Source organism: Olea europaea, unplaced genomic scaffold, assembly GCF_002742605.1.
Source record: "Olea europaea var. sylvestris unplaced genomic scaffold, O_europaea_v1 scaffold1264, whole genome shotgun sequence".
Taxonomy (NCBI): Eukaryota; Viridiplantae; Streptophyta; class Magnoliopsida; order Lamiales; family Oleaceae; genus Olea; species Olea europaea.
Genome location: NW_019230089.1, coordinates 37035 through 49598, shown reverse-complemented (window position 1 = coordinate 49598; position 12564 = coordinate 37035). Strand labels below are relative to the sequence as shown.

The following is a 12564-nucleotide window of genomic DNA, read 5'->3' as shown; positions in this document are numbered from 1 at the left end:
CGAAAACTTCTTGGACGAGTAGTTTCAGTCCAACCTTTGCAAATGACATTGACAAATATCATTCACAACTTAACTTTCATAACAGATACTGACAACTGAAATATATTCAACTGAGGATCTAGGAAGTGTCAATATTAGGTCAACCCTACTGTAGCAGGTGCAATGCCCAAGCACTATTATTTGCACATCAAAAGAATAAAATACGACATTTTGAGTTTCCTACCATGCAAGAAACTTAAAGACGCGCATTATCATGTCCAGTCCAACTCATTGGAGTCAAATAAATAAAGATTACAAAATAGAAGTGCATAAAAGTACGAATAGATTGTGTTTGGTGCCCAGATTTTACAAAATTCTGGGTCAGCAGTTAAGTATCAATCCACATTATTCCAATCAAAAGCCAATTGAATAGATTATGTTTGGTGCCCAGATTTTACAAAATTCTGGGTCAGCAGTTAAGTATCAATCCACATTATTCCAATCAAAAGCCAATTATGTAAAGGATGGATTTATAGAGAACTTTTATAAGTTCTGATTGTGTACAGGTTCTCTAGCATCCACACAATCAGAAAAAGTAATTAATTTCTTACTGAGTATATCATTTAGTAGCGTGTCTATGTAATGACAGTCGGGGCAGATCGACCGGTGAATTCTTGCATCTTAGATAGCTTACGTGCAACCTCAACCTGAAGCCAAATCGAACCAATTGTAACACACACTTAAGAGAGAGAGTGTGTGAGGGAGAGGGGGTGCAGGAATCATAAAGCTGCATGCATGATGTCTTACCAGAGGAGCAAGTGCTTCTTGAGAATCTCTCCCTATCTTGGACGAATCCTTCTCATATTGCTCAACATAAAGACGGATGGTAGCCCCCTCTGAACCAGTTCCAGAAAGACGGAAAACCTGGAGCATTATCAAAATTGGATCTCAGAGATAACTCTTAAAAGAAAAAAAAAAAAAGACCAGAAAATCTCTTTCATGCCGTCCTCTAAATACTTGATTATTTATAGTTTGGTTACTGATGCAATCCCAGGATCATGTTAGGTTCGTATTAGTACAGAATCAACTTGAACAAATATAACTTGACCCAATTTTAGGTGTGTAAAGATGATGTCATAAATGTTAATGGAAATATTGCTGGGAAGGAAGAAAATTTTTACCAATCGGGATCCATCTTCAAACAGATACCGGATGCCCTGATGCTTCGAAATGGAACCATCAACAGGATCCTTGTACTCAAATTCATCAGCATTGACAACATTTGATACGTCTGATCTTATTCCCTTTATTATTCTGTAATAATGAAGAGTGTAAGATCTAAGCAAAAAGAAATATTTTTCCAGAATTGAGTACCCAAATATTGTCGTAACAAAAATTGTCACTGGCCAAAAAAAAAAAAAAGAGGTCCATATCAATTACAGTTGTCGACAAAAGTTTCAATACATTGATCTAATTTTTTTGTAATTCTGTTTGTAGTTTAGCTCAATAGAGTCAATGTCGTCTTATCCAGTGGAAATGATCAGATTTCATCAAATACTTGTAAAAGATATGCATTTACCCTAGGCAGAAAAATATAAAATATATAATCATTTAATTTTCACCCATAATTATTAGTTTCAATTTAGGAAATTTACTACTTCGTTATTCAGCAACTTTCCAATTTTATTTATTTATTTATTTTTGTATAAATAGGAATAGTTATAAAATAATGTAGGCCACTGATTTTAGATATATTCAATGATATTGAAATATCATTGAAAAACTCCATTAGAAGTCATACCATATACATATGAACAAAGACTTGAATAGTTCTCTGCATGCTTCAGCTCTACCTCTCTCTGTCCTCAAATTGTTTCTTTGAGGTGAAATTTTGGGAGAATGATCTATTAGATGCTCGACCTATAACTGCTCTCAACCAATTTCAACTATGACAACATCAGCCTATGTTCTCGAAGAAGAAATTTAGGTATTGAATATCTCCCTCTGACAAAAATTTGAGTCAAGATCATGGTTAAAAATTATTCAACATTTGTTAAGAATTTCACTTCCAATTCATTTACTATAATACCACTACAAGAAATAATACCAGAAACCCAAAGATCGGTCGACAAACAATACCCAGAACAAGCTATTTAACCATCTTCCCTCTATAAAAAAACAAAAAATATACAATTTTCAATGTTATCTGCCCCTAGGCAGTAACATGTAGGATGAAAAAAATACACACAAATGATGTGACATCAATAGTCTAATGGAGCCGAAAGAAAAGATATATTGATAATACTGCAAAAAGGAAACCAACATTCAGAGTACACAGCACTTGTGCATGTGGAAAAATTAAAGATCGACGGGCTTTTAATTTTTAAGTTACCAATAGAAGGGATTGGAAGAGAACAATTTCCTTAACAGAGGAGATGATCCTATAGCATCAAGTCGAGTTCTTACATATGCATACTTCAAATGAAAACTGCTGCAATTTGCAGACGTCCATGCATGCAAACCATGCTTTTCATGTGAAAATAAATGGCATTTAAGGCAATTATGAGGGGACATAGGTTCAATATGTACTACTTCGCATATTCAGATCAAGTATTATCGAAGATGAAAAGAGAAGCATACTTGTTAACTTCATCAAGGGAGGATTGTAGCCTCACCAAATGTGCCATCAGTTCCTTTGCACCACCTGCATCAACATTCTTGAAGAAGCAATGGAGTTTGAGCTCAAAATGATGATCCACGGATATAACAATGTGTTTCTTATTACGAGAAATAGCAAGTACAACAAATTGCATATCATGCATACCTCATAATCATATCGAGTGTAATAGTGGCGTCCATAAGTAGCCCAGTGCTGGCGAACAATGTCTTCAACACTCACGAGCTTCTCTTCCCCAAGGTTATCTTTATTTTTATAGGCCAGAATAGATAGCCAAGCCAAAACAGCCCAAATTCCATCTTTCTCACGTATGTGGTCGGAGCCTATCAACATTGAGAAAAAAAAAGATCGAAAAGGCATCAAATTGAATCAAATACTTGCAATAAAAATGCCAATTATTCTCTTATTTATCATTTGCAGGGATGAACACGCATATCCTACCAGTTCCAAAACTTTCTTCACCACAGACTGAACACATTCCAGCATCCATCAAGTTACCAAAGAATTTCCAGCCAGTGGGAACCTTAACAGAGATATCATATTAAGCCTCTAAAACTAATTGCAGATAGAAATTCTAAATTTCTTGAGTTGTAATAATACCTCAAAAAATTTCAAATTCAAGTGTTTAGCAACAACATCAAGAGCAGCTGAAGTGGGCATGCTCCTGCAGGAAGAAGAATATTAATGGTGAATTCACATATAAAAGAAACAATTGACCAACCATAATATTGATGAAAATTTCAGCATGCAAAAATTAGGCAGTGCCCATGTACAGAAGCACGTGAATGAATAAGAAGACAAAGATTCCGTAATCTACGGAAGTGAAGAAAACTAAAATAGAACCTTGCGACTCCTTTTAGGCCCCCAGAAAAGTAAGGTATTGCTTGAACAGCATTTGCAGCAATTATAGCAACAGAATCAGATGGAGTAACAAAAAACCTGCCCACACAATATAAGAAAAAAAAGGTGATTCAGGGATGAAAGTTGTTTGAAAACCAAATTAATATAAGAGGAGGCTACCTTTTCCCGAGGATCATATTGCGGTCTGCATCTCCATCAGCAGCAGCTCCAAATTCGGGGGGCTGCTGTTCTGACTTTGTCTTACTCAGTCCCATACGTGCAACTAACTCTTTTGCATAGGTCAGATTGGGATCTGGATGCCCTCCACCAAAGTCTTCCTGCCAGTGTCATGTCATGCAGAAATAAACAGAGGAAAGGTGCATCAGAAAGACTATATTTAACTATAATTTTCTTAAAGCATGTTCTGGGAGAACAACACAAATACCTTAGGTACACAATTAAGTAGAGAGCTTTCATCTGCACCTAGCTCTTCCACAAATATACGTTTAGCATATGCCCCAGCAACTCCATGAAGTGCATCATAACTAATATATGAAACCAGAATTTAGACAATCAATCATTATTTGATGAGTACGAGAAGAAACTATTATGCACATGACACGAAAGCCAGCATAAATACCAGAAAGTGAATTTCGGAGATGTAAGCAACTTCTGGATAGACTGGAAATCAAAAATGGATCTGAGAAGAGATCATTGGAAAAAATGTTAGCACAAAAAATTGGTCTACAGATCATGCAAGAAAGAGGAGGCCAAGAGAAGAGAACTGTCAGAAAAATATTAAAGCTCACTGCTTCAAACACTTTAGTGAAAACGTTGAGATGGATACCCATGGCAATATATTCCTAAAATTTATATATTCAGAACCACCTAGACTTCTAACTGAAGCAAAAAAGCACAAGCACCACAATTATCATAAATAGTTTAAAGTGCAAGAAATGATATTGAAACATAACTAATACTAACAAAGGTCTTAGAGATATGAAAACTAACAGACAAATAAAACATTTGGAATAGCAGGCATGATTCATAAGTGCCATTTTCAGGAAGGCTAATGTTGCAATAACATTAGGAAAAAGTGACAATTGTCAAACAAATAGAGGGGTTTGATTTTTAAAACTGGTGCCAAGTGCCAATACTAATTGATTGATTAACAACGCACGTTTTTAGCATATTTTTTTATCAATAAGCAAGTGAAATTGTTTATGTCAATTATGAAAATATAACATACTTCATCAACTTGACATAATCACTTGCTGAATCAAAAACATCTACGTCAAATTGTCCTTCAGGACCTGCAAAGCTTGTCACACCTATTGTACTGATGTCCACCTGCAGTGTAGATTAATAGTGAGAAATATCAGTGATCAACAAAATAACACCGACTTAGGAACAAATAAAACACTTTGTGAATCAGGTCATACATCTGGCAGGCCTTCCGCAATTAAGTATTCCTTAATTGTTTTAGTATTCTCAAAGATCTTATCGGTAATCCCTTCAAGGGCAGGTCCACCATTTTCCATGTTGTATTTAATTCCAAAATCCTGTGAAAAAAGTTCAAAGAAACAAGAAGTCAAACACTCAGCTTAAGGAGCTTACTTCCACATATATTTGATAGCAGTAATTTGAAATTCAATAATACAATAAAGGTCTCCCATATTGATCTTTTTTATCTTAAATATATTCCCTCCCACTTTAAGTGTCTATAAGTAAACAAAATAAAAAGAAAAAGAAAAAGAGAAAAGGAAATTAAAAAAGCCAGACAAATACTCTGCAGATTGTAGATTTTAATTCTAAACATGTTTGACCAGTAATTGAATTTCTCCTCCCATGCCAATCATATAATTCTACCACTAACCAGATTCTATGTGATGAGGACATCGGACGACATTTACTGATTTTATTTAAGCTTTATTTATTTTCTTGGACTATTATTTAAATTTGGACTTGTATGGGCTCAAGCCTAAACTCGTTAGGGTTGCTTTACTATTTAAACCTATTTTGCATTATAATTTTCAGTTGATGATGAATGAATAATTATTTTGGTGGCTTATGGCGCATCCCTCCTCTTATTTTACCCTCTTCTGTTAAATTCTTCTTCTTTCACCCCCCCAATTCCCCATTCTTCTCTTTAATTCCCTCTCCCTATAGATCTGTTTTATTTCTCAATTAATTGTCCCGTTGGTACTGCATCAAATTTACCTTGGATAATGTCTTTCCTACAATCCAAATTTTCTTCTTATTTCTTTCCAAAATTTGTTGAAACAACAAAAATGAAAATATTTTCAGTGCACAAGTGGCATATTCCATTTTTCTAGTTGTCGTTCGTTGTTTAAAAAAAAAAAAAAAAAAATTACTGTTCATCACGGGTACTGTTCACCCAGAATTTCAATTTAGTATTTTGGTCAGTTTCTTTAAAAAAAAAAAAATTACTATTCACGGGTACTGTTCACGTCCCAAAAAAAAAAAAAACAAAAAATCTCGTCTTTTTTCCTGCTGCCGCTGCTGCTCATAAATAAAAAAAAAATTGTGGTGTTACACAAATCCCAAACCCTAGCATTTAAGTCCATTTAGCCCAACTAACCCAGCCTACTCTCTACGACCCAGGCCCACTCCCCAAACACTAACCCCAGCTGGCCTATCTCTATAACAGGATCCAAACCCCTTCCTAGCTGGCCCAGTCCCAAATATCCAACCAAGCCCGATTATAACAAATCCATTAACATCAAATACCCCACAATTTCACCCGATTCCTCTCTCATAGCCACTCTCTTGCCGCTGCCGCCTCTAATCACCATCACGCCACCATTTCATTATCTATTGTACCCAAGCATCCAGAGCACTACCGCTTCATCGCCATAGGCCACCACCACCAATCCAAGATCATACACTTCCACCACAATTACCACACTCGTATATTTCCTCATCCATCTCAACAATCTAAAGTCACGGTCACCACACATAGTTTTACGTCCACACTAGAATCAGCACAAGTTATAGTCAACAGGGGCTAAAACCATTGGACACGAAGGGAAGAACAGAAGCATAGTTGGGGCTCATAAGTCGGCAATTCAGATCAATCGGCATACAAATAATCAAAACTAAACAACAAGGAGTCCTTGATCTCTATTTTGTATTGATTTATACTACTGCTTCATTTTTAAAATTGCATCAATTAAAATCTTGTGCTGCTGTTATCGTGATAATTTTAGCCTTAAACCCTACTTGATCGAAACCATTAATCGAATTGATACCAGTGACTGAATTGACTTCCATTGTTCCCCACTTAAATTGATTGGAGAATTTGACTAGTGTGTTGACCCTTGCTTTGCCATTTTATATGTACCAGCAGTATTAGCTTGTTTTGGATTTAATTAATCTCAATATTTAAAATTAAATAATAATAAAAAAATTTGGTACAAGTTATTTTCCATTGCTTGCACGTATTGTTCACTGATCTCATCATAACACATCATTTAACTGGTATTACATTGCATGTAGTTGCGTAGAGGTCGTCTTGTCGTCTCTATTTCCAATACATTGACCATGGATCCATCCTAATTTGATGCACTCACTAAACAATTAGCGCAACTTGCCACTAGCCTATCGACTGTCCAATCAAATATAACTGCTATTTGTGAGGAGAGAAAGACCCTAGCTGCTAAGTTGAACAATTTTAAGCGAACCCCTCGTTTGACTAATACTAATTTTGAAGCGTCTCATAATAGACAATATCATCGTGAACAAAGTGATCAAGAATATTTTCGACGCGATCATAGGAATAGGGATCAGGTTCGTGAGCGAGAACAAGGTCATGGTCATCATGGTACTCATTCTCTTCCTCGTCGTAAGGAGCATTTCTTTGAAGGCATTGACTTAGATATTCCTACTTTCGAAGGTTACTTAGATCATGAAATTTTTACCCAATGAAACACCCTTACACAAGAGAATCGGTTAGTAACTGAGTACATTGCTCAATTTGAGGAATTTCGAGTGAAATGTCATGTCGTTGAAGATGAGGCCCTGACTTTAAGTAGGTTTATACAAGGTCTACGAGATGAACTTAGGCGTGAGCTTTTCCTTCGAGGCATCACTACTTTTGATCAAGCTTACTCTTCAGCTCGGGACTACAAGTTACTTATTAGTATTGCATATGAAAAGCGTGATCACCATCGTTCACCCATCTCATTAGCGTCATTTCATCATAAATCTATCATAGAGCATTCCCAGTCTAGTGTTCCTTCCCTTAGGAAAAACAAGTGTAAAGGTCGTGATAGCCCAAAGTCATCTTCTTTATGTAGAAAGCGTAACGACAATCATCCTTCGGTTTCATTGGCTTCCCTTCCTCTTGTTAAGTCCCTTCTAGGACTTCCCCCGTCTAGTGTTCCTCCCATTTGAAAAAAAAAGTGTAAAGGTCGTAATAGTCCAAGGCCCCCTTATCCTTACAGAAGGCGTATTGACAACCATTCTTCCGTCTCATTGGCTCCACCTCCAACTGTTAAGTCTCTTCTAGGACCTCCCCCTTCTAATGTTCCTCAAATCTTGAAAAATAAGTGTAAAATTTTTGAAACTCCAGGGACTTCTTCTCACCTGCTATGCATCAGCTGTAAGGACTTTGGCCACATCTCTTCCAAATGTCCTAACCGAGCCTTAGTCATAGAAGAACGAAATGATGTAATAGAAGAGTCGTTAGAAGATCTAGTCTATGAGTATAAACTTGAAAATTTTGATGACTTGAATGATTGTGAGGACACTTCCTTAAGTGGAATCCCGACCCTTCTCGAGACTTTAGAAACTATACCCCTTGTTTCCGACAACTCTTGATCACATGTTATATGTCATACCCTTACCCAACTCAAAGAGTTTGATGATTTCACTAGTCACTCTTGGAGAATCTAGTCGCCTGTTCTTAGCACTAAATCGAAATTCTCCACTACTGACCAACCTCAAACTGATGGTCAAAACGAAATTGCTAACCGAAGTCTTGGCAATTTATTACAGTCTCTAGTCCAGAAAAATCTTGGGAATTGGGACTCGATCCCCCCAACTGTTCACACCGCATATAACAATTCTATGAATCGGTCTCTAGATTTAAATCCATTTGAAGTTGTTCATAGTTATAAGTCTAGGCGATCGTTAGATCTTATTCCCATGTCCCCGCATGCTAGTGTGTCGTTGTCAGCTGAAGCATTTGTATATCATCTTCATGATTTGCATATTGAGATCAATAAACAACATGACGCAAGTAATGCATTATATAAACTTCAAGCTGATTCGCATAAACGATATTTTGAATTTAATATTGGGGATTATGTCATATTGCAAGCTTGTAGTGCTGGTCCTTTAAAAATTTTAAAGCATGTTGGTTCAAATGCACATGTTATTGCCCTTTCATCACATTTTGGCTACCACTCCGCTTTAAATATTGAGGACTTCATTACTTACAAACACCGTATTACTTTCTTTGACGATCCATTTCTACCTAACTTTGTGGACCCCCAATTTGACTATATTGATATTTCTACTTTAATACCATCTATCACAGCACACAAAAAGCTTTAAATATTGAGGACTTCATTACTTACAAACACCGTATTACTTTCTTTGACGATCCATTTCTACCTAACTTTGTGGACCCCCAATTTGACTATATTGATATTTCTACTTTAATACCATCTATCACAGCACACAAAGATAAAATTGATGTTATTTTAGATGAACGTGTTGTATTGATCAATGATGACAAAATTCAGTACTTCCTTGTTTGTTGGGTAGATCGACGTGCTTCTTATGCTCCTCATTATGTACAATCATGTGAAAATTTTGAAGATGAGGTCCATGAGTATTGGTTATTTGGAGTCCAATATCAGTACTTGGCTAGAAGGAAAGATCGCCCCCTTGGTCAGATCATATTCTTGGGACTAAGCTACAATTTTCAGTACTATCAATCATGGAATTTCGTTATTTGGTTCGTCAGAAAAATCGTCCCCCATAGCTTAACTTGAAGCATTTGGAGTATCATATTGACTGCAGCCAATACTATCTATCAACTCGACAGGGTCGAGTTTTTCTCCCACCCCGGGAGAGTTGATGAGGACATCGAACGATGTTTACTTATTTTATTTAAGCTTTATTTATTTTCTTGGACTATTATTTAAATTTGGACTTGTATGTGCTCGGGCCCAAGCTCGTTAGGATTGCTTTACTATTTAAACCTATTTTGCATTGTAATTTTCAGTTGATGATGAATGAATAATTATTTTGATGACTTATGGCGTATCCCTCCCCTTATTCTACCATCTTCTGTTAAATTCTTCTTCTCCCCCCCACCCCAGTCTTTGACATTTTCTTGCCAAAATATTCAAAATTATTTTTTCCCCTGCAAAATACTCCCAAAGAAGTTCGAGCAAAGAAAGCATTTCCCTGAAAAAATATAATGCCTCTGTCATGAGAATTAACAGCAGGCATATTTTTTCATTGATAAAGCAAACTTATTAAAAAGAGAGTTATGAACTAGGTGTCCTCAAATGATAAAACCAAAAACAAGGTCATATCAGGAACCAGAAAGACCGACCTATCAACAATGAGGAACTGTCAAAGATAATTCCTAACAAATCAGATGCTCTTGGACCAAAAGAATGGAAGAAAAAAAACTCATTTCGACGTAGATATATTAATGTTAAATGAATCTATAGAAAGATGGAGCAGGATAAATTGGAGAGGTCAAGCGACTTTATTTTATACTATGAAAGTGGGTATTTCGTAGATTCTGTGAACTAGACTTAGATTGCAGGTGTAGTGAGTGAGACTATATATACATGTTAGTGAGGTAATCATGAAATACAACTAGTTAGTGAGGTAATCATGAAATATTCCCAAAATAAAAAGAGCTTGATTAATAATAATATATAAAAACTAGTTAGTGAGGTAATCATGAAATACAACTAATGAAGCCTGGAGGTTCATCAAAATTAGAAATGTTTCATTCAATATTTAGAATCAAAACATGATCCAGGCATCCAAAAGGGTTAAACAACAATCAACCAATTCTGGCACACACCTCATGTGGTCCCCCAGGGTTGTGGCTAGCAGTTAATATAAAAGCTCCATTTGCCTTAGATCCCTGTTCAAGTGTCACAGGCTAACCAAGATCAGCATCATGTCAAAACCAATCTTTTCATGTTTACCAAGAAAATTAAAAGGAAACGGTTGGATGTTTATCCCATGAAAAAACTTACATCAGCCCCAACTCTTTCACGAATAACAGCTGATATAGCAGGAGTAGATAGCAATCCATTTTGACCGACCCAAATACATCTTACTCCATTTGCAGCAGCCATTTTAATGATTATCTGCCATGGGATAAAATCATTAGGGAATAACAATGTCATCTATCAATACATGGAGAAGCAAGCATATTTATACAAAGAATCAATGACCCGGACACTGAGTCCCTTAACAGCTCAAATTAAGAACAAATCATCCACCAAAAAAAATATGCTGATACATTTGATGCATATGAAGTTTTCATCATTCAAATATGTTAAAAATACAATATTTTATTTTTTTGATCGTTTGTTAAAAATACAATATTTAAATGATGTACATGTAGCCCTCTTTAACCGCTTAAGCTTTTAAATCAAGCGGTTTGTATTAAAGAAAGTCTCGCCGCCACACATTAAGCACTTGTTTGACAACTATTAATTGGGGAAAACAAAGTTTTGAATAGTGTTTTTTTGGAGAATGTGTAGTCAAAAAGTAGGGAAAAATTTTGGGTTTATATGTAGAATATTTCATTGTGTGAATGTGTAATTAAAAATGAGTATGTAGAAAAAAGAGCTTGAAAATAATGGTTTTGAAACAGGTTCTTAATGATACTGTGAACGTATCAATCTATAATAAACAATGAACCACAACTAGACACATGCGGGTGTGTTGAAGACAATATTTGAATGATAAACATATGGGTCTTCTGTAAGAGCTTAAATTTTTTTATCAAATGGTTCAACAAAATATAGATCTATTATGCCACTGGACAGTGTTTATTTATGACAATACTAGCAGTAGATATCCGAAGGAAAACAGAATTGACAAAAACGCTCTGCAATCAAAATCATGTTACTAGAGACGACAAGTAAGGAAATTCACTGAATTAGGCAGTCGATATTGCCTTTGGAATCAAATTGTATAATTTGTACCTGAATAGCATCCTTTGAATAATAGCGACCATCACCAGAAACGACAAGTGTAGCACCTGAACCAATACGCATCAGAAACAGAAAACAAAGTTTGTGGAAGCTGAGTAAGTTGTTTCTGACTGAAGCAAGGTAGGGTTCTCCTAATGCACAAGGTACACACTAAAATTTCTGCAATATACCCCAGTTTTCTGAAATAATTCCAATCGAAAGATGCACAGTCTATCATTAAAAACACTCAAGACATTTTCATGCCAACTTAGAAGTTGTGTGTGAGTGAACACAACTTGATCACAAATCTACTATTTAGCAGCAAGTTGAAGGCATTATTGATTTAAGAAATAATAATATAACATACAACATAACGCTAGCGTTTCATTAATACAGAAATATCACCTCTGACTTTGTCGGCCCCAAGTGCATTAAATGTCGACTGAACAAAATTTTCCAAGTACTTAGGTTGCTTAAATACTTTCACCTGAAACAACCACATGAAATATAAATAAGATTTGAAAATTAAGAGCCATTTCAGGATCATTGCAAGTAAGCATACTTGATAGAGAATTCACATTCTAAAGTGTTTAAGAAATGTTTGACATGAACATAGTATCCTAGAAGCAGGTTAATCATCAGAGAGCAATCTGCATGTTGAATCTTCAAGAGACTTCAGTAAAATAGCTTCCTTGTTAATTACTCAGTGTATTAGACGTATGATTTGATTGAAACAGCTTCTATCAGCTATTGGTTATAATGGCCAGTTAAGTTTTAGGGCGCAATCAGACCTTTGCACAAAAACTTGTTAAGAAGTAAAGAAGGAACAGAGTCAGGTCCTGCAAATTGATTGGATCACCAAAT

The 12564-nt window shown here is 35.7% G+C and overlaps 2 protein-coding genes across 2 annotated transcripts; one reads left to right on the top strand and one right to left on the bottom strand.

Annotated features, from left to right (window-relative positions):
- Positions 1 to 254: 254 nt before the first annotated feature.
- LOC111374602 (phosphoglucomutase, cytoplasmic) lies at positions 255 to 12217 on the bottom strand. Its single transcript, XM_022997297.1, has 17 exons — positions 12106 to 12217; positions 11713 to 11768; positions 10753 to 10866; positions 10575 to 10637; positions 4939 to 5058; positions 4746 to 4846; positions 4137 to 4196; positions 3942 to 4041; positions 3677 to 3834; positions 3500 to 3595; positions 3257 to 3320; positions 3098 to 3179; positions 2804 to 2979; positions 2620 to 2696; positions 1161 to 1293; positions 787 to 903; positions 255 to 686 (listed from the first exon to the last, which is right to left on the bottom strand). The coding sequence occupies exons 1-17, from the start codon at positions 12200 to 12202 to the stop codon at positions 615 to 617; spliced, it is 1686 nt and encodes a 561-aa protein (XP_022853065.1). The 5' UTR covers positions 12203 to 12217; the 3' UTR covers positions 255 to 614.
- LOC111374603 lies at positions 5918 to 9820 on the top strand. Its single transcript, XM_022997298.1, has 2 exons — positions 5918 to 9047; positions 9188 to 9820. Exons 1-2 carry the CDS (start codon positions 8588 to 8590, stop codon positions 9517 to 9519), a joined length of 792 nt encoding a protein of 263 aa, XP_022853066.1. The 5' UTR covers positions 5918 to 8587; the 3' UTR covers positions 9520 to 9820.
- Positions 12218 to 12564: the final 347 nt, after the last annotated feature.

Excerpts from the sequence above, each read along its gene's own strand:
- LOC111374603 (XM_022997298.1), top strand. The coding sequence starts at position 8,588 with ATGAATCGGTCTCTAGATTTAAATCCATTTGAAGTTGTTCATAGTTAT. Across the intron at positions 9,048-9,187 it reads TGATATTTCTACTTTAATAC|CATCTATCACAGCACACAAA; the intron begins CATCTATCACAG and ends CTACTTTAATAC.
- LOC111374602 (XM_022997297.1), bottom strand. The coding sequence starts at position 12,202 with ATGTGGTTGTTTCAGGTGAAAGTATTTAAGCAACCTAAGTACTTGGAA. Across the intron at positions 11,769-12,105 it reads TGGGGCCGACAAAGTCAGAG|GTGCTACACTTGTCGTTTCT; the intron begins GTGATATTTCTG and ends GTATTGGTTCAG. Across the intron at positions 3,321-3,499 it reads GGCCTAAAAGGAGTCGCAAG|GAGCATGCCCACTTCAGCTG; the intron begins GTTCTATTTTAG and ends TTCTTCCTGCAG.